This window comes from Pan paniscus, chromosome 3, assembly GCF_029289425.2.
Source record: "Pan paniscus chromosome 3, NHGRI_mPanPan1-v2.0_pri, whole genome shotgun sequence".
Classification (NCBI taxonomy): domain Eukaryota; kingdom Metazoa; phylum Chordata; class Mammalia; order Primates; family Hominidae; genus Pan; species Pan paniscus.
Genome location: NC_073252.2, coordinates 80,018,424 through 80,041,194, shown reverse-complemented (window position 1 = coordinate 80,041,194; position 22,771 = coordinate 80,018,424). Strand labels below are relative to the sequence as shown.

The window sequence follows — 22,771 nt, the reverse complement described above, 5'->3', positions numbered from 1 at the left end:
TCAGAGTCTCCCAAAAATGGGAAGGATAACGGGAGAGGAGAAATGATCCCATTAGCCTTAACTGGATAAGGGTTTCATAAGATCCTGATTCAGAATCAAAGATCAGAGGCATCCTGCATCTCATCTGTGTACCTTGATGCCCATAATTCCATTAATTCCCACCAGCCTTCTACCTCCAAATTCTAGTCCCTCCTGGTACCTGCCTGTTTTCCTGCCCTTAGGATCTGTGAGACATCAAATAAGCCAAAGATAAAATCCCCTTCGTCAGTTTAGCCAGTTCTAAGAGGTTTTCATAACCTATAATCATCAGAATGCTACCAAATACAGAATGCTCCCAATAATTTTATAGACCATCCAGGGGGATCCTAATTGAAACTGCTATTACAATCCTGAAGCCAGACAAGCAGCCCCATCTCCCAGGGTTTGGGAAATGTCCGGAGTATAAAAGTGCCTGACTCCGGAAAGTGTCACTTTCCTCCCCTCCCGACACATTCTTCTTTCAAATGGAACCATCCATGGTTTCAACTATTGTTCATGCCAGTTTAAATACATAGTGGCAGTCAAAAGAAAGAGAGAGGAATTTCTAGGAGCAAGAAAAGAAAGGGAAACTGAAAGCCAGAACAGTAAAAGTTGAGGCTAAGACATCCTGGAAATTAGGGTTAGAGGGAAATAATTAGGGTGAGGGGGAGAAATTTTCTTGGACGTCAGACTAGGGGCTTGGGTCTGGGGTTTGAATGCCAAGAAAGAGACCTGAGAAAAGGCCTAGGTTAGGAGCTGGAAATGAGAACCTTAAATAAATCCAGGACTTTCACAATGCTACACTGTCAGTGAAAGGGAAGTTAGAAAGCTCCACTTAGCCCAAGGAAAGGACTAAAAAAAGCATCCGTGTAAAAGTGAAAACAATAAAAAGCTCTTATGAGAAATGAAAAATTTGCTGTACAAATTTGCATTGTACAGCAAGTGTAGAATTCCCAAGCTGTGAAATTAATATAAAAGTAGATCTCAGACTGGTAATTCTACTAGGGTGCCTACCAGAAGCAAACCAAAACCACTCTGCACTTCTGTAACTGCCCCCTGCCCGAAAAATGAGCTCACAATAAAAAATGTAAAACACATGAGAAAGTGATCTGATAAACTGTGCTAAGAGGTAGAAATAGAATATAGACAAGTCAATAGTCCCTGTCCTTACGGAATACACAAACTATCAAGGGAAAAATAGAGTCAATTGTTACACAAATATTCATTTAATTACTATTGTGATTAATGCTATAGATTGAGTCATACTTTTTATGATTAAAAAATGCTATAGAAAGTACAGCATAAATAACTTATGGCAATGTGAAAAATGAACTCATGGCTGGGTGTGGTGGCTCACGCCTGTCATCCCAGCGCTTTGGGAGGATGAGGCAGGCGGATCATGAGGTTAGGAGTTCAAGCCCAGCCTGGCCAATATGGTGAAATCCCGTCTCTGCTAAAAATACAAAAATTAGCCAGATGTGGTGACGTGTGCTTGTAGTCCCAGCTGCTCGGGAGGCTGAGGCAGAAGAATCGCTTGAACCTGGGAGGCAGAGGTTTCAGTGAGCCGAGATCATGCCACTGCACTCCAGCCTAGATGACAGAGCGAGACCCCATCTCAAAAAAAAAACAAAATGAACTTACAAACTGACCTCAACCTTTTTATTAAAATATGTTCAATTTAACTACAACAGAGAGCAGTCTCATGTTGAAAATACTTCAATGATTAGGAATATTAATTAATATTTACTATAGGTACTTATATATATATAATATTAGAATTATTATTTCAGTCATAATCAAATAATTTACCTTCCCCGCTTCTTTCCACTGATGGTTTTAAATATTTTAAATAATATGTTAATACATACTTATAATAAAAACTGTCTGAATGTTTAATATTTATGGTCAGAGTTCAAGGTATTAAGAATTACGTAACATTTTCTAAAATTATAAGAAGTTGATAAAAAGAAAAGAAGGCTTTTGAGATTGTAGATCCCATTGTTCCATCCATCACGTTTTTAAATTTTGTTTTGACGTCTTTCCACAGTTGATATTCCCAAGCAAGAAAATATTTTTTAAATGATTGTCTCATTTCTTCCCAGCGCTAAAGTTATCTGTACTTTGAGACAAAACCAAACATAGAAATGATAAATGTTTTAAACTATGTATATTATAGATGCACCTAATTTGCTTATGAAAAGACAAACCTCCAGATCCAAATGAGAACAGACTAAACTAATTTAAAAGAGTTCTATAAATGTTTAATACTTGCCTAGCTTTCATGTATCAACTTTTATCCTTTTCAAAGGAAACACAATTAAGAATTGTGGATGTGAATTAAGGGATTACAAATAATCCTATTTTCAATTGAAGAAGTTAGGGGAAAGATATTTCATTTAAGATTAAGTTGTATATTAACAGTATACTAAATTGTTCACTACTTTCAAAAAGAAAAAATGTCCATGACTACAAATAAAGTTTGTCTTAGGGTAGATTTTTTAAAAATGCAAAAGTGAAATATCTCCTGAAATTATTAAACAAAATGTATTTACTTTTTTCCTTTTTAAAAAATTTAAAACACACATGTTTACAGAAGAGTTGAAGGTACAGTATAAGGAACTGACCCATTTTCTTCTGACTTTTCTTCTGACCCGTTTGATACTCAGTTGCTAACCACATGCCTCACTGCTCCAGAATATATTAATGGATATTTCCTATAAACAAGGACATTCTCCTGCCTAAACACAACACAGCCATTAAAATGAGAAGATTACATTGATATATTGCAACCACCTAATTCTCAGACCCCACTGGTTTTTCCATTAGTCTCAATAATACCCCTTCTACCAAAAGGATCTAATTTAGAATCACAATTACATTTGGTTTTCATGTCTCTTTAGTCTTCTTCAGTCTTCCCTTATCTTTTATGACTTTCACAGTTTTGTAAATTACAGGCCAGTTGTTTTGTAGAATGTTCCTCAGTTGTGGTTTAGGATTAAATTCAGACATCTTTGGGAGAAATAACACAAAAGCGATGTTGCATTTTTCTCATTGAATCCTATCAATTTGTCCTTTTATTGATGACAGTCATATCCATCACATGATACTGTTGGGATGGGTCAAGCCTCCCCATTGTAACATTATTTTGTGGAGAGGTACTTTGAAACCATGTTAATATACCATCTCTTCAAACTTTCCATTTCTTTTTTTTTTTTGAAAGGGAGTCTCACTCTGATGCCAGGCTGGAGTGCAGTGGTGCGATATCGGCTCACTGCAACCTCCACCTCCCGGGTTCAAGCGATTCTCCTGCCTCAGCCTCCCAAGTACCTGGGACTACAGGTGCGTGCCAACATGCCCGGCTAATTTCTGTATTTTTAGTAGAGATGGGCTTCACCATATTGGCCAGGATGGTCTCAATCTCTTGACCTCATGATCTGTCCGCCTCGGCCTCCCAAAGTGCTGGGATTACAGGCGTGAGCCACCGTGCCGGCCCCATTTCTTTTTTTATTCGCTTACATAAGCATGGACTATTGTTTTCCTATTTCATTCAATGGTTTATAATTTGTTACTATCATAATTTACTTAGATCCTCAATTTGCCCTCCATTTGGCCAATGGAAGTTCATTAAAGCTGGCTGCTGTGTCCTTGTGACATGCCCTATCATTCTTTGAGCATTTCCTTGCTTTTTGGAACAAGATGCTTTGAGTTCATCTGGTACTAGCCTTGCATCACCCTTGGAATCAGCCATTTCTCCAAGGATCCTGGTTCCTTTTTGTAGAAAATGACATTTAAAAAACAAGATCTGAGGGCCCCTTGGTATGCATAGGATGTGCTCATTGTTCCTGGGGTGGTGTTGTTCCCAGTTTCTCTCAGCAGAAAGAGCTATATGGAAAAATGTATTTATATTGTGTGTGCATTCACATATGTACACATACATATAGGCCTCTGTATTTATTTCTATATCTATCTTTACACATTGAAAACCAGACATTTATACACATATCTCCAGTTTCAATCCCATATCACAGAGGTCCAGATCTACTATACTTTCTATACTTTTAACCCCTTTTCCAACAGGGAGAAAGCTGGTTTATTGTTAATACATTTAATTGCTTGATCAATCCCCCAGTCTGTAACTAATTTCCCATGTCCCAGCCCCAGCTGCCATGTGGGCGCCATGCCCACCCTGTCCCAGACGCCGTGCTCATTCTGCCCTGGCTCTCCTATGCATGGACGCCTTCCTCCTCCTACTCAGACCCTGAACCCCATCTTAGGTTGACCTCCACACACACCATCCTTACCCTGCTTGGGCACCAACATACTCTGCTGGCCACCTGTCCTTGTTGATGTGGCTGACGTGCTGCTGTCCCTCCCCACACTTTAGAACCCACCTTACTCTGTCCACTGAACCATTCAGGACTCAATTGTTCACCAAGGAGCAAGGAATAGGAAAATCCAAAGTTTTGAAATCTATGGAAAGCAATCAATGCTATTCCTTTTTTTTTTTTTTTTACTCCTTTTTTCTCCTAAAGCATATATAAAGAAGAATAACAATACAAGAGCACTTTTAGGAGTGGCTGACATGAAATGATTTAAGAATATTGTTAGGAATATATGTTTCTTATTCAAAGAGCATTTTTGTCCCTCTTATTTGCATTCAGTTAATAGAGGTAGTGTTAAACAACAACAGAAAAAAAAAATACACACACAGTGCTACCAGGAGGCCAAACAGGTAAGCTGAGCTTGTCATAAAACAACTCAGACCACTAACCAAGGCACACCCAGGTGAGATCTTGCAGGTCCTTTGTTGGGGCCACTTCACGTTCTCACCAGGATGCCTTAGGAAAAGCTTTTCTTTCTTTCTTTTTTTGCTTTGTAGAGACAGAGTCTCAGTATGTTGCCCAGGCTGGTCTTAAACTCCTGGCCTCAAGCAGGAGGCCTCTCCCTTCAGCCTCCCAAAGTGCTGGGATTACAGCCATGAGCCACCATGCCCCAGGTTCACCTTCTTTGTTTTAATTTCAAACAGGATGGAAACTCAGTTCTATTGTTATGATTCTATTGTTCTGCAGAAGAGGGCAGAATAAAAATCACCACAGGCCAGATTAGAGCTGTGTATCCAAGTCTAGATTTTGAATTCAAAAAACCACAAAGGCCAAGGGGAAAGAGAACGCTAAACTCTCAAGTTTGTCCTAACCTCTTTAGGGAATGAAACTGGACACAGCCAGACAGTCCTTCAGTCATTCCTAGCTTGAAAGATCCCTCCCCACTCTGCCTTGCTTACCCAACGTGGGCAGCTGGGTGTGACAGCTTTGAGGGGCCTCCCCAGGGCTATTTTTAACCTGGTGTTATCTGCTTACAGACTTTCCACCAGGGCAGCCGCAGGTCCAGGGAGTCACTCCAGCTGGGAAATGTGAGCACGCCGCTGGCCTGTGGCAAATGAGGTATTTTAACTGAGACTTGAGAAGCTCAGAATTGTCATCTGCTTCAGGCCTCAGGGTGCGAGACACAAAACAGAGCCAAGCAAGAGAGGCTGTGTGCGGACTCTCCAGTTCCTTAGCAACCAATTGCTGGGCTTGTTGCTGGAGGAGGGCTCTGTAAGTGTCCTGATCAGCGATGGAAAGCCAGCCTCAGAGTCTTTCCTGGCAATTATGTGGCCCCCTCCCCATAGAAGTGAGGCCTGGGAGTCCCCCTTGCAGGCGAGGTATTCTGCCAGGCTTTCCCACACCACACCTATCTGCGGCTGATTAGCATCACCTGGGACTTGTTAGACACATGAATTCTTGGGTCTCAACCCAGACCTGTTAAATTAGAAACTGACAATGGGACCCAGCGATCCGTGTTGGATCAGACCCTCCAGGTAATTCTCATGCACACTAAAGTTCCAGAATCACTGGCCTAATCACACATTCGCTAACATTCATAGATAAAGATGTAAGAGTAACACTTGAATCCCACCAAGCCCACATTGCAGTAATTCTTTTAAATGAATAACTTTTAGAACATTTTTACACTTACCAGAAAAAAAAAGTGAGCAGATAGTAAAAATCACCAGTAACTTTTTCAAACCACTGCTTTTTTTTTTTTTTTAGATGGAGTCTCACTCTGTCACCCAGGCTGGAGTGCAGTGGCATGATCTCGGCTCACTGCAACCTCTGCCTCCCAGGCTCAAATGATTCTCCTGCCTCAGCCTGCCAACTAGCTTACTAGATTACAGGTGCCCGCCACCATGTCTGGTCAATTTTTGTATTTTTAGTAGAGACAGGGATTCACCATGTTGTCCGGACTGGTCTCGAACTCCTGACCTCAGCAATCTGCCAGCCTCATCCTCCCAAAGTGCTAGGATTACAGGTGTGAGCCACTGAATCCAGCCAACCATTGCTTTTTTCTGCTGCTCACTGTACCCTAATAAGAAAACCTCCTTCCTCTGTTCGTCCTTAAAGGCAGTGATAAGACACCAACTGAGTTTTTGCCATCAAAGGCGGCAATTGGGTCAGAGAAAGAAATAGACCCCAGCGCTAAGGGAAGATGGCAGTAATGCACAAAAACCCTAGGAATGACTGCAAATGCCTACCCCAGCACAAGCTGAGATGAACAACTGTGATTGTCTAAGACTCTGCAGCCAGGGCAACACCTTCACAAAACACGCTTGGAAATGATGTGAATATTTGTGTATCAGTTATATAGTTGTTTCTTCTTGCTGCTGTAACAAATTACCATACACTTAGTAGTTTAAAGCAACACAAATTTATTGTCTCACAGTTCTGGAGGTTGGAAGTCTGAAATCAGTTTCACTGGACTAAAGTCAAGGTGTTATCAAGGCTGCTTCCTTCTGAAGGCTCTCAGGGGAAAATCTGTGTCTTTTTCAGCTTATAGTGGCTGTGTCTATTCCCTGGCTTGTGGCCCCTTCCTGTATCTTCAAAGCACATTTCTCCTCCCATCTCTACATCCACCATCACTAATTGTCACATGTGATTCTGACCTTTCTGCCTCTCTAAGGGCTTTGTGATCACATCAGGACCTCCCACATAATTCAAGATAATCTGCCCATCTCAAAATCCTTTATTTAATTACATTTGCAAAGTCCCTTTTGACATAGAAAATAATATTCACAGGTCTCAGGCATTAGTATGTGGGTTTATCTAGGGGGTCATTGTTCGGAACATCTCGCTCCATAAAGCCCTGTACCCTCTAATGCTATAGACACTAGCTATGTGTTGTCATTGAGCACCTGCAATGCAGCTCATTTGAACTGAGAAATGCTGTAAGGGTAGTGAAATTTAAAGACTTGTTATGAAAAAAAAGGTAAAAGATTTCATTAATAATTTTTATGTTGATTACATATTAAAATTATAAAATCTTGGATACATTGAGTTAAATAAGCTATCTTATTAAGATTAAATTCATCTGTTTCTTTTTGCTTTTTCAAGTGCGGCTACTAGACAATTTTAAATTACATCTGTGGCTAACATTATATTTCTATTGGAGCAGTCCTACTACAGACCATAAAGGAGGCAGGGTGACATTAACTTTCAGTTGTTTTATTTTTGCCTTACTTATAAGAGAGCCCAGACTTTGGAAGCAACATTTCTTCTTTCTCTAGAGAGAGCCACTAAATTCCTGCAATTAAGATTTCAATTCAAGAGAGATATTTTATTAGGGATATGCACAACTAGATAAGCGTAACAATAAAAAAAATACATTTATCCAGCAACATGCATTCTAATAAAGCATTTTCATTAATACATTCTTTCATTAAGTCCTCATTACAGCCTTGTAAGAGATCTATTATTCCAACTTTTCAGAGAAGAAAATGGAGCCTAAGGGAAATTAACTTGCTGGAGGAGCACCCAGTCAGTAAGTGATAAGCTAGAACTTGAGCCCATGTCTATGCACCTCTGCACCCAAGGCTGCCTGGCTGATTTCCTGGTTTGGGTTTAGTGGTTTAATCAGGCTCACTCTACTTCCTGAGTGGTTTTACTTTCCACCCTCCTAAATTTCAGAGATCTCAGGATTTTCCCTTTCTACCTTAAAGTTCTGCTCCTTTGCTATTCTGAGCACATTTTTATTATGTTTTTTTAAAAATTATTTCTTAACTTTGAATGCATAGGGGCATATTTCCCACCTAGTTATTTAAAGAAGATTTTCTCCTGTGTCACACTTCCTCAGCACCCAGAGGCACACCTGGCACCCAGCTTGATCCTGGGCCATCTGGTGGAAGAGCCCTGATGCAAATGACTGTCTCTCCTCGTTCTGTTCACCACCCATAGCTGCATACATAGGTAAGATGTTCGGATCTGACCTCTAGCCAGAGTAGATACCCTCAGAGAAACCAGAGCTATGGTGGTTTAAACTGCCTCCCAGCTTTCCTCTGATCAGTCTTTTGGGGTTGAACAGGCAATTTTTCACTTTGGCAGAGGGTCACTGTAAGAAGAATTAGCGAATGCCCACTAAGAGGGAAGTGGACACTAAGGTCATGTAGGATGCCCCTTACCCAGGCAGCACTCCTATGGCATAATCAGAAATATGTGTTTGTTTTTTTTCCCAATTCCTGACACAGGACTCCTTAAATCCCTTGGAATATCCTGAGTGATACGAGTGATAAGAGCACCTTTTATTCTAACTTTTGTTCTAACGAGGTGATTCTTGGATTCTGGAAAACCCCTAGCTAGCTTCAGGATAGGGGCTGGTCTCCAGAAAAACCAAACTTTGATTAGAAGCCTAGAGTTTTCAGCCCTACTCCCCAACCTCCTGGGAGGAGAGAGGGCTAGACATTGAATTAATAACCACATACTCATGCCTATGTGATGAACAAAATCTCCATAAAAACCCCTAAGTGTCAGGGCTTAGAGTTTCTGAATTGGTGAACACATCTACATTCTGGGAGCATCCCAACTCCATGGGGACAGAAGCTCCTGCACTTTCTAAGGGTATTGTGATCACATCAGGACCTCCCAGATAATCCAAGATAATCTCCCCATCTCAAAATCCTTAATTTAATTACATTTGCAAAGTCCCTTTTGACAATTTTGACATATAAAATAATATTCACAGGTCTCAGGGATTAAGATGTGGTTTTATTCCAGGGGTCATTGTTCAGACCATCTCATTCCATATAACCCTGTATTCTCTCATACCGCAGACATTTGCTACATGTCGTTATTGAGCATGTGCAATGTAGCTCATTTGAATGGAGAAATGCTGTAAGGGTAGTAAAATTTAAAGACTTGTTATGAAAAAAAAAGGTAGGCCGGGCGCGGTGGCTCATGCCTGTAATCTCAGCACTTTGGGAGGCCGAGGCGAACGGATCACGAGGTCAGGATATCGAGACCATCTTGGCTAACACGGTGAAACCCCGTCTCTACTAAAAATACAAAAAATTAGCCGGGCATGGTGGTGGGCGCCTGTAGTCCCAGCTACTCGGGAGGCTGAGGCAGGAGAATAGCGTGAACCCGGGAGGCGGAGCTTGCAGTGAGCCGAGATAGTGCCACTGCACTCCAGCCTGGGTGACAGGGCGAGACTCCATCTCAAAAAAAAAAAAAAAAAAAAAGGTAAAATATTTCATTAATTTTTATGTTGATTACATATTAAAATTATGAAATCTTGGATACATTGAGTTAAATAAGCTATCTTATTAAGTTCAAATTTATCTGTTTCTTTTTGCTTTTTCAGTGCAGCTACTAGACAATCTAAAATTACATCTGTGGCTAACATTATATTTCTACTGGGGCAGGACCCTTCTGGACCTTCTGGACCTTCTGGACCTTGGCCTAGGCACCTCTTCATTTGGCTGTTCATTCGTATCCTTTATCATAAACCAGTGAATGTGAGTTAAGTGTTGTCCTGAGTTCTGTGAGCCATTAGGGCAAATTGTCAAACCTGAAGAGGGAGGGAGTTATGGGAACCCCTGATTCATGGCCAATCAGTCAGAAGTGCAGGTGGCCCAGAACTTGCAACTGTCATCTAAAGTCGGGGGCAGTCTTGTGGGATCTGGCACTAACTCCAAGTAGACAGTGTCAGAATTGAGTTGAATTATTGGACACCCAGTTGGTGTCAGAGAGTTGCAGCAGTGGTGTCAGGAAAGATACCATGCATCTGGTGTCAGGAAGGAAAAAACACACCAGCTTGTCAGCTATCAGAAAGGGAAGAGAGAAACAATAAAGTAAAATGGGACAGTGTCCTGCTCATTTTCTGCTGCCACATAAAAATTATAGCCTTTAGATTGAAAAAGGCCCTGAAAGAGTAAATGGTCCAACTACCTCATTTTACACAAGTAAACCAGGATCTAAAAGGTTAACTGACTTCTGTAAAATCTCAGCAACCTAATACCAACTTCTTATTGAACTCCCCTTTCTGATGATGCTTGACTTGAACAAAACTGTTTTAAAGGATGACAGAGAAATAGTAAATAAAACAATATAGCTTTGATTTCCAAACCACACTACAGAGAAGTAGCATCTTGCTCACAGAATAAGGCTCTAAAATAGGCACATGAAGATGAAAATCATGTACTGTCAAACTAATCCCTGAAAAGCCTTAAGAGAGTGTCACATTGGAGACCAATGTAACTTCCAACAATAAATCCCACATGGTGTTTGTTTTTTTTTTGTTTCAGAGCTGGAACAGGCTCATCGGTTGAGTGCCAGATTAATTAATTAGCTTGAGGTTAGGGAATAAAATGGCACAATCTTTAAACCCAGGATCACACGTGGAACTGCAAAAAGGATACACATAAAAGGCACCAGGTTCTGAAACTAATGGCAGATTCCTTTCTCTCATCTTTTGCTCTTACTCCAGGACACTGAATAGAATGACTCATATTAATTAAACATTCATCTCTCCTCCCTGCACTCATGGTTTAGGGTTTATTGCTTAGTTAGAAACTAAGCTTCACAAGTGCATGAATCCCTGTTTTGTTCATAGATGTCTCCTAAGTGCCTAATAATATACCTGTCACATAAATGTTTGTTAAATAAGGAGATGAATGTATTCTTTTTGTCCAGGCTGTATAGTTGAATTCTCATATATTAAAGCTATTTAGGTCTAGCTATGGCTTTCACTTCTTGGGAAGTTGTGGTGCTATTACCAGAAAAATTCAAACAGAACTATGCATAAAAAGATTTTTCACCATTCAGGAGGTTCTTGGAGTCCCAGATTAAGATTTCCTGGTACTGTCAATCTCTATCTATGACACTTCAGCAGAATGACACTTTCGTGACTTCAGAGACACTGACACCTACTTTCATAGCTGCATAGGACTTTAAAACTCCCCCAAAGTGCTACAAACAAAAAGTACTCTTCAAGTGCTGTCAACCTAAAGGTTAACGGGTTGAAAGGACCCTGGGCTAAGGAAGCACAAGCTGGAGACACCAAAATGGTCTTCGCAACTCGCCTCTATATTTTCTGCCCTGCTCCTAAGCCAGCCTGTTGGCTGACTGGCCCTTCTCCACAGATGTCATCTTGAGCCTCTTACAGAGTTTCAGCACTGACATTAATGACAAGATGGATCACCTACAGGACCACCTTGGATCCTCAACCAGCCTGATCAAGCATTGACACTGCATTTGTCACCACCAGCTCTGATGGTTTGGACATGTAGAAATGTATTGCAGGAGAATATGCAAACAGCTGCTGTAAGGTGAGCTGATCGGGACAACTGCCAGCAGGCAGAAGGGAAGGCATAATTAATGGGCACCCTTCAGCAGAGCTCAGAGCAGACCAAACGCCAATGCAGAAGGCTCAAGAAAGAGGCAAACAGACTAGCCACTGCTCCAGGATGACTGTGGCTCTTTATGAGTGAAGAGAAAGGGTAGAGACTGAAGACAGAACTGGGGACAGTGAGAGGCTTGGGGAAGAACAGCTGATTCAGCAGTCCCAAGGTGAGTCATCCCATGTGTTCCACACCCAGGTAGAAAGCGCTCATTAGCAGAACATAATCTCCCAACTTGCATGATGATCGTCTGTCCATGAGAATAATAAACATTACAGATTGTGCTTGCACTAAAGCAGATTTAGTAAAGCCTCAGGAACAGAATATACTTCATGGGGTAAGAAATCCAGCTAGGGAAAAGACTGACCTATCTATGCATCTGTAATGGGTTGAATAGTGTCTCCAAAATATATGTTCACCGAGAACCTCAAAATGTGTCCTTCCTTTGGATATAGGGTCTTTGCAGTTGAAGTTAGTTAGGACAAGGTCATACTGGATTAGGGTGAAGCCTAAATCCAATATGACTGATGTTCTTATAATAAGAGAACACACAGAAACACACACCAGGAAGGCCATGGAAGTAAAATATATAGTTTGTCAAATGAGGATGAGTTCAAGAAGGGGTCCTATGTAGTGAGATGGAGTATTAGTTTTTAAGCCTGATTAAATTAAACACTTGGTGGATCTTTCCCCCAGACATTGTACTTAGTATTATAGTGCTTTCATTCTTGTAAAAAATGGTACAACATGTAGGAGTACCTATGGAGGGAGAAGAGCCTCCTTCTGTTGTATTAGTTTCTGCTGTAAAGCCAGGAAAATCATCGGCCGTAAAGCTCATAGGGAGGGAAAAGAACAATACATAAGCAAAATCATCAAGGCTGAAGGGGAGAACTCAGAGGATTATGTGACTAATACTCACTTGTCAGTGATTTATACATCAATCTGGCCATTTACTATTCAACAAATGCCTAGGCCATGTAAGAGACCTCAACAAACGGAAGTGATTCGGCTATAGGAAACCACTTCTTAAAAGAAAAAGAAGCAAATAGAGGTGCTTTACAGGAAAACTTTTTCTTTTCTTTTCTTTCTTTCTTTTTTTTTTTTTTTTTTTTGAGATGGAGTCTCGCTCTATCACCCAGGCCGGAGTGCACTGGGATGATCTCAGCTCACTGCAGCCTCTGCCTCCCGGATTTAAGCAATTCTCTTGCCTCAGCCTCCCAAGTAGCTGGGACTACAGGCAGGTGCCATCATGCCCTGGTAATTTTTTTGTATTTTTAGTAGAGATGGTGTTTTGCCATGTTGGCCAAGCTGGTCTCGAACTCCTGACCTCAGGTGATCAATCTGGCTCAGCCTCCAGTAATCCCAGTGAGCCACTGTGCCTTGGCCTAGGAAAATTTTTATCATCCTAAAATCTTATATCATCACTCAAGCAAAAGAAAGCTCTAGAACTGCCTGAGAGAACAGCCTGCAACGAAGGAGATCATGTATCTGTGCTGCCCAATACAGTTGCCACCAGCTTTATAAAATAACTGAGCACTTAAAATGTGCCCAAGGAGACTGAAGAAATAAATTTTTAATTTGATTTAATGTTGATTAAATTTAAACAACCACAATTGGCTAAGAGCTACTCCATTGCATCACATGGCTCTAGAGTCACAGAAAGCTGCCTGTGGAAAAAGTCTTGAGACATTTCTCACCAAGTCTAGGATGAGACTGGATCCTCAAGTAAAAACAGATTAGGAAACAAATCACCAAAGCAATTACGAGCAAGAAAAAAAAAAGCTAGAGGTATCACACGTCATGATTTCAAAATATATTACAAAGCTACACTTATCAAAACAGTATGGTACTCATATGAAAACAGCCATATGGCCAAACAGAAGAGAGATCCCAGAAATAAACTCATACATACATGGTTGACAAGGATGCCAAGAATACACAATGGAGGAAAGATATGTCTTCAACAAATGGTGCTGGGAAAACTGGCTATACATATGCAAAAGAATAACATTGGACCTTTATCTCATGCCATGCACAAAAATCAAGTTAAAATGGATTAAAGCCTTAACCATAAGACCTGAAACTGTAAAATTTCTGAAAGAAAACATAAGGGAAAATCTTGACATTGACCTCGGCAATAATTTCTTGGATACGACACCAAAAGCATAGGCAAAAAAAAAAAAAGCAATAATAACCAAATAAGATTATGCTAAACTAAAAAGCTTCTGCATAGCAAATGATATGATCAACAAAATGAAAAGGCAATCTATAAAGTGGGAGAAAATATTTGCGAATCATATATCTGATAAAGGATTTATATCCAACATATATAAGGAACTCCTTCAATTCAGTAGCCAAAAAGCTAATAGCCTGATTTTAAAATGGGAAACAGATCTAAATAGACATTACTCCAAAGAAGACATAAAAATGGCCAGTAAGTATATGAAAGATGCTCAACATCACTAATCATCAGAGAATTACAAATCAAAACCACAAAGAGATTTCAGCCCTTTGCCACTGTTAACGTGATCAAAAAACAAAAGATAACAAGTGTTGGATGCCAAGAAAATGCATCTCTTGTATATGGTTCATGGGAATGTAAATTGGTGCAACCATTATGGGAAAGAGTATGGAAGTTCCTCAAAAAAATTAAAAATAGAACTATCATATGATCCAGCATATGGTACCAGCATACAGTATAGAACTAACATATGATCCCATTTCTAGATATGTAACCAAAGAATTTAAAATTGGGATCTTGAAAAGACATCTGCATTCCCATGTGCATTGCAGCATTATTCACAATAGCAAAAACATAGGAGCAGCCTAATGTCCACTGATAGATGAATGGATACAGAAAAATGGGGTATATATAAACTGTATGTATATATACATACAGTACAATATTACTCAGCCTTAACAAAGAAACAAATCCTACCATTTCTGACAGCAGAGATGAACCTAGAGGACACTATGCTAAGTGAAATAATCCAGACACAGAAGGACAAATCCTACATGATCCCACTTAATTGAGGAATCTTAAAACAGTCAAACTCATAGAAGCAGAGAGTGGAATGGTGGTTTCCCAGAGGAGGAGGAAATGGGGAGGTATTGGACCAAGGGTATAAAGTTTCAGTAATGCAAGATAAATAAGTCCTAGAAATCTACTACACAGCATGGCTTCTGTAGTTAAGAATACTATATTCTATACTTAAAAATTTGCTAGGTGGGTAGATCTTATGTTAAGTGTCCTTATAACAAAATAATAATAACAATAATAAAGATGGCAGAAGGGAACTTTTGAAGATGATGGATAGGTTTGTGACATTAATTGTGGTGATGGTTTTATAGATGTATACTTGTTTCCAAACCTATCACATTGTTTACATTAAATATATACAGGTTTTTGCTCGCCAGTACTTCAATAAAGTAGTTTTTTAAAAAAAGGTTAGGGAACCTTCACCGGAATATACCACTATTACATAAAGTACTTCTAGTACATATTCCACAGTCTGCAGTGTCCTTACCAGTGGTCAGTAGTACCATCTACATTTTCTGACCAAGGAAACTGAGGCCCAGCAAGATTATTTGACTTGCCCAGAGCCTTGCGGTTCTTAAGGGACAGAGTCAGAGGTCTGACACCAAAGCTCGTACTCTTCCCACCAAGGCAGGTCATCTACAGCACCTTCTACTCTTAAGGGGTCTGCCATTTCCACCCTCTCTGAACAGACATAAAACAAACAAGTGTATTATGTCTGTGTGTGTCTTTATGTGAGTGTGTAGACTCTGAGGAACAGGTAAGTCTTGGAATCCCTTGAGTGTTTAGTGTGAACCTAGTATGTTTAGCCAGCCAGTATCAGGTCAGTACCCTTTAGCCGGCCAGCCTCATTTTCCATTTGGTCCAGCAAAATGGAATGCCAAGAATAGTGACGGGGCTAACAGGATGCATGAATCCATACTTGTTGAATAACTTATTAGGTAGAAGTAGCAGGTCAAACAAACCTTTCCCCCTCAGATACGCTCAGCAACAATTCAGTGTTGCGGCTCTCCTGCTCCTCAGAGAGCTCTTATTACCCCAGCAGTGGAGACACTCAGAAACCCTAAGACCACAAGTCTTTGTGTTGAAAGAGGCTAGAAGTGCGGAAAAGAGGAAAAATAAGGAAAGGAGTACCTCATTAACAGTATGGAGATTTGAAAGTACAGGCTTTTGAAAGTGACTCTCTGAAGCTCCTGGGCCACTCAGCTTCTCCTCTAACTTCCTGTCTGCCCCCAACAGTGGGGGAGGTCAACGGAGGGGCTGGCCAGTCAATAGAACTAGCAACTGCTGAAATCCACATGAAGCTATGGTGGAGAATGTGACCCTTCCAAAAGGAAACCACAGCTGGTTGTGGAATGCAAGATGCGGAAGCACTGATGCCTGCCTTCTATGCTGTTGCTATTGTGATTTCTGCAGCATCATGAGGAAGGTTTCTGATGGAATGAATTTTGCATCTTTTAAGAAAGTGTCCCTATACCTGGATATGTGCTTGATGAGGTTAATAGAGCAATTCTTGGTGTGTCTTTTTAACCCACAGGAAGGTTAACAGAGGCTTTCATCGTTGGTCCTGTAAGCCTACCCTGAAAGGAACTTTCTGGAAAGAGTCCCCTCCCCCTTAAAAAATGCCTTATAGAATCTTGAGGTTTTGAGGTTGATGTGTTTCCACACCCAAATAACCCCAAAATAGTTCATCCTATTGAAATTCTTGGTGTCCTGGAAAGCATTCTATGGAAAACCTGCCTGGTCAGCCAAGCCCACACGTGAGTCTATGCAGACATCTCCTCTAACCTCGCAAGCCCCAGGAACCTCCTCTAACCTCTCAAGTCCCAGGATCTGAGGACCAATTTTTAGCACAATCTCACACAACAAACCTATTGGGCACCTAATAATAGAAACAAGCTAATGAATGTTTTGACTGTGACAAAAAAAAAATGGTTTAATAACTTTTTATAAATGCATTGTTTCTTCTCATTGTCTCAGGGTTATGCCAAAATTAATTTCAAAACTATCTGCTTAAATGTGTCCTTGGACAATAATCACCAGTAAGTCCTGACTTCACCCCCTTTCTGGTAGCGGTCTGACGTTCCTTTGCAGAGTTTCGCTTCCATCGATAAGTTACTTTAAATAAAAAGTTAAAATAAAAACTAGAAGCCACAATTGTGCCTATGTCAGTCGTCGAAGTCTTGTACAGGAGTCCGTCTTCGCAGCGCATCGTTCTCAGAAGTTTCCCGCGGGAGGAAAGCTCCACTTTATGAATTACTCGAACAGCTTCCCTGGGAATGCCCAGCCCCGAAGCTTCCCTGCTGAATTCATAGTCAGAGCTCCCAGGGCTCGGTCCCAGGAACCGGGAGCCGTGCAAAAAGCGCGTACGCTGCCATCCACTGGCCCCGAGCAGGTAGTAGCAGGAGTGGGGCGCCTGCCACGGGAGCTCAGGAACTGGGTCCCAGTAAGACCCGACAAGACACCACCTCCCTTCCGCCCGCACAGCCTGCCCTCTCTGCCTGCAGCTAGCGTCACCGGTCGGTCCCCGATTCGGAGCAGCTGGGACCCTCGCGGTAGCAAGCGGATTCCGGGGCCCTAATGACACCGAAGGAGAAGGGCAGCCGCAAATTAGACCTTCTTCCTGGGGGCTCAGGCCAGTAGGGACTGTCCGTGGTGCCCTTCCCTTTCTTTCTCCTCCTGAACGAGAGCCAACGCTGCCCCTTCCCAGGACTGGATCGGAGCCAACCAAATCCTACAGCGCAGAGCCTGCGCCCCCGGGGGCCAGCGCTCCTGTGCCTAGGCAGGTTCACGCCGGAGAAAGTTTGCACGCAGGGACCTACAAGTTCCCAGCACTCTGCAAGAGGGCCAGTTCTGGGATGCCAGCACTTAGGACGGGCGAGTGATCCCCAGGCATCAACTGGGGGCCGGGGAACCAAGCGCGAGCCCGGGCTGTGGAGGGACCGAGACCCAGGCGCTCGCAGCTGGGGAAGGGGGCTTACGTCTGGGGCAGGCAAGACTGCTGCACAGTCCCTCCAGCCACCCGGCGCCCGCGACGCCGGCGCAGACAGGAAGCTGTAGATCCCCGAGGGGCTGGCTCCGACAGCTCCACCTGCAGCCTCCCCTGCCGCCAGTGTGCAGCCAAGTCCACTAGATGCTTGGAGGGCACCGTGCGGAGGAGGGACTCTGCAGGAAAGGTGGCATCATCCCCGGCATGGAGACCGGGGTCTCCGGATCGAGCCGACTCGAACACTGAAGGAAACCCTGCCCATGACCCTGGGAGGGTCTCGGACGCCGGGCGACCCGGGTGGTGGTCGGGACCAGGGCCGTGCGCCTGGGAACTGGGTGCAGGGCGCTGAGCGCGGGACTGTCAGAGCGGGAGCTCACCGACGGCTGGGGAAGGAGGTGGCATCGGGCGGAGGAGAGGACGGGGGCGGGAGGGGCTGACCCTGAATTCACCGGGACTAAGAGGCCATCACACCTGGCTGCGGTAGGACAGCGAATCATCGATCTTACCGGCTTTGGGGACCCGGCTCTGCGGTAGCGCTCTTCCGGAGCGAGGGCAGGAGACTGTTTCATGGATAACAAGTCTCGCTTATTCTTCTGTCCACTTTTATCTTGGTCGCTTTTCTCTCCTCTACGTGTCCCCCGGGGAGGCACTACGGATGATTTTCTCCAAGCTCAAGAGAGACAAACTGAACTTTAAGCGCCAGGGGCCCCATATTTTGTCTGCTCTACAGATCCCACCCGCGGGCCACACCCTCCCTTCACTCCCGTCTCTGGGTCCCACCCATAATAACCCGTAATGACAGATCCTCCGTGTCCCCACCTCTTTGCATTCAAAGAAGTTATTCTTCAGGGGCATATGGAAAGTCAGTTTCTGCTGGTCTCCCTCAAAAACTTACACTCCACGAGGGCAGCAGAAAAGGACAGGACGATTAAGTTTAAGTTGTGGAAGAGTGGTTGGGAGCAAAAGAGTTACTTTTCTCCAAATTTGCCATATCACATCGAAAGCATTTTCTTTTAACCAGAGTGTAGCCAATCAAAATTAACTGCAGGCGCTGGCAATTAAAGAACAAGTTTATCTCAAAAAAGGTTTAACGTTTGGAGGGCATTATTTGCATCAGGCATATGGAAACTTGCGTTCTGTTAGGTATGCTGAAGAAACTGCTTTTGCCAGACTGCCTGAGTCTTTGCTGAGGCTGCAGGGACAAGGGAGAACCCCACCCTGACTGCTTCCAAAACCCTAGTTCCTGATTTCCTGCGGAGGGCACCTACAGGCTGAACCTAAAAGGCGAACAAATTCCTGCCTGTCATTCAAAAGCAGCTACCTTTTCTAAGACAGCAGCATCAAGGAGGGCACTGGAGGTACTCAACACAGTAATGATTACTTTACCAAGTCCAAGGCAATTGTCAAATGTGGCAAAGAAAAACACTTCATTGGGTTTTTCTTAGAAATGATTTTTCATCCAATTTCAATCAAGATCTTAATGGAAATTTTGAAAATAACTCATGAGGTTATTGAATAAATCCATCCCCATTATTTAAAGAAAGCCATGTAAAGACAACAAAATATGGGCCAAGCACTTGTTCTTGAACATTATTGCTGAGAAAAAAATATGCATTTGTAAAATGGGGGGGCAGTATTTTGTTTCTGAAGTGAGATCAAATGTAGAAAATACTGCATATGTATAGTAAAATGACTGAAACACTGATTCCATGTTATTCTAACATCCGATTTGTAAACCAGTATCTGACAAATTTATCATAATTCACAATAATTCAGTTCATATTATGTGGCAGGTGTCATACTAAGCACTTTACATGTATTCTTTTAGTTCCACCAACTACTCTGAGGAAGAAGCTATTATTTTTATTTTAGAGATAAGAAAGCAGATTCAGGGAGCTGAAGTAACCAGCCTACGCAAGCTAGCAAGAAGCTGAGCTGGGATTCCCCCGAGGCAGTGACTTCTGGATTGTGTTCTTACTAAGATACTACCTCATCACACACCATCACCACAGTGCCAGTCTGGGAATCAAGAACTGTGAGCAAATCACATAGTCTTTCCGGGCCACAGTTAACTCAGCCTATAACATAAGGGCTGGATTCAATTGCTAAGGTTTCTACAGGCATTCTGAGGCCAAGTACAAGTTTCTATTTCATCTTCTTTCTCTTCCACTTTCTGCCCTCTGGTGGAGGTGCTACAGGGACTATGAAATTAAAGTAGCTACGTCAGTGGATTTGAGATAGGGTCGATCAGTCTCCCTCACTTCTCCACTTTTAGTTCCTCTGAGAACTAAAGCTAATTGCATTAATGGTGTAAAATAAACATTTTTTAAACTTCCTTTTAGCAAGAAAACCCAACCAGTTCTAGTTACCAACAGCACCAGAATTAATACCTGAGGTATTCTTTGCATGAAGGTAATGACATAAAAAATGAGGGTAAAGATGTTTTATATTCTTTACAATAAACTTTTAAAATGTCAAGAATCATTAAACTATTAGAAGTCTCAAAACATATTCAAACTGATTTGAATATGCAGTGTGCTCATAGTAATCTTTAACGACCTGTTTGAATTATTCTTTAAAAAAAACTAGCTACATTTGCATTTCAGCTTCAAGTGACAACCATCATCTAGTTTCTTAAAATAATTTTACAAAAAGAAACATTTCTAGCCTATTGAAACTTTTATTGTCTAGCACTTCAAGCATACATCCAACTAGTTAGATAATTTAAAAGAAAACACACACAAACCTTGAAGAGATTTATGGAAAAATTAAAGGTACTGAATATACCTCAGGAAACGGTGATTTTACAGAGCAAACTTTAGCCACATATCACATTACAGATCAAATTAGTACTTAGTACTACAACTGAAGACAATTTAAGAACAAGAAATCACGGAGAAGCAAGCAGCATCCCAGGATGATAACAGGCAAGCAGTACCTAAAACAGATATGCTACCCCATGGCTCATCTATTTAGCTATTCATTCAACTAATACTTATTTTGGGTTTGCTGGCTGCCAGATGAACAACCTAGACAGAGTTCCTGCCCTCACCAAGACTTTCAGTCTTGTGGAATGTATTAAACAAATACACAAACATGTAAACTATGAAAAAATACTTGCAAATAATGTGAGAATAGCTTTGGGGAGTTAGAATGTAATATTTTCAGCTGAGATATAAAGATACAAAGCCTTCAAAATAAAAAAAATTAAAAACAGCAAGAAAAAGGTAAACTGGAAATTTACCTGTTGCAGAGAGGGGAGAGTTTATTTAGTCAAAAGGGGGAAAACAACATACCCATATGTACTATGATACACTCTAGCCCATTGATATATTCAGTATCTGATAAAACAATTTGTGTAGATCTTCTGTTTGATGTACATAATATTTCTGGGACATCAATCCCCTACTCTAATATACCACAGTAGTCATTGGGAAGGAGGTAATATATGACCCCGTAAGAAATTTCAAAGGAATTTTATTTTTAGTCCTCTCACACATCTAGTGCTACAGAGGGGTCCCGTAACTGCAATTTCACTGCCTAAATATGCCCCTACCTTTGGCCAGCATCCCACCCAGTCCTCCCTCAATGACATGGAGCTCCCTCAATAACAGTAACCATATGTGCAAAAACTGAGATGCCTCACCTCACCTCACTTCACATCTGATGCCTCAGATTTTTTTTCTGATTTGTGAATCAATTTGAGATGTCTTAAAGTTATGAGGTAAAGCCACATATCTATATTACTGTAGCTAAGCTGTTCTATGTACTATGTGCCAGGCACCTCATAAAGTGACATATAATTTTCTAGGTTTTTCATTCTTGAAACAAATCTAGTTTCCTTTGTCATAAAATGAGAAGTGTAATAGGCGCACCTAATATGGTTGTTATGAGGATTACATCTAGACAGTGCTTTAAAATAGCTATAGACACATAATAATAGTTAAAACTTATTGGGCACTTACTGTTATTTCTTATTGTCACCATTTTACAGAAGAAACTGAGGCTTACAAAGTTAAATAGCTTGCCTAAGAGCTCACAAGTAGAAAGTGGTAGAAGCAGAATTGGAGCCTAAAAAATCTGGGACCACAAACTAATCCTTATGTTCTGTAGCAATTATTAAGAGAAGACTGTGATGAAAACATCCAAGGGGTTTACAGCTTAGAATACACTCTGAATTTTCATTCACCCAATAAATATTTACTGAGCACTGTAGTAGGTTAGTGTCCCCCCACTACTCCCTGCCAAATTAATGTCCACCCAGAACCTCAGAATGTGCCTCTGTGGAAATAAAGGCTTTGCAGATATAAATTGTTATATCTTGGTTTGGGACTTCTGGCCACCTAAACTGTGAAAGAATAAATTTCTGTTGTTTTAAGTCACTCATGTATGGTATCTGTTACAGCAGCCCTAGGAAACGAATACTAGCATCTACTATGTGGCCAGGCTTCTCTACTCTGAGGTTACAGTAATAAATGAAACTGCACTCCTGCCCTCATGAAGCTTACATTCCAGGGAAGGAGGCAGATAATAAACAGACACTTAATATGAGGACAGGTACTATTTAGTGCTATGAGGAAAAAGTATTGTGAGAAGATAGAGGATGACCAGATGACAGTGACTGGGGGGGGCTTTGGAAATATTAGGTGATGTATTAAGAGAATACATATATGGGATACAGAGGTGTTAACTCAAATGAATCTGGACTGTGGAGTTTCAAACTGCATACAGTCCTTCACAGCACGACTTAAATTACTAATTGGAAACTTAGCAAGAAAAGAAGCTTAGTAAGCAATAGACCTGAGCTTGTTCAATAAGCCAAGATTCTAAAATATGTAAAAATGGCTTCCCAGGTGGACACCTGGTCTTGCTTGCTGGAGATCACAGGGTCTCTCAGTTCCTCCCACCACTCCCAAATTCAAGCATCTTTTCTAGGAGGTAGTAGTAGTACTTTGCTTCTTCCTCACCCTGGAAGCTCCCCAGCCTCATAAGCCTTGGGTCTTAGAGTGGTCTAATCACT

At 41.6% G+C, this 22,771-nt stretch overlaps 1 protein-coding gene and 1 long non-coding RNA gene across 3 annotated transcripts in view; one reads left to right on the top strand and one right to left on the bottom strand.

Moving 5' to 3' along the window:
* Positions 1-18,320, bottom strand: part of CORIN (corin, serine peptidase) — a 242,760-nt gene extending 224,440 nt beyond the window's left edge. For both annotated transcript variants that reach the window (XM_003816014.6, XM_063603826.1), the window contains exon 1: positions 18,258-18,320. In XM_003816014.6, the coding sequence (XP_003816062.5) occupies positions 18,258-18,320 (63 nt within the window). The remainder of the gene's footprint in view (positions 1-18,257) is intronic.
* LOC130541441 (uncharacterized) overlaps positions 11,731-22,771 on the top strand; it is a 65,403-nt gene continuing 54,362 nt past the window's right edge. Inside the window, exon 1 of the long non-coding RNA XR_008955498.1 lies at positions 11,731-11,894. This is a non-coding gene — a long non-coding RNA (uncharacterized LOC130541441). The remainder of the gene's footprint in view (positions 11,895-22,771) is intronic.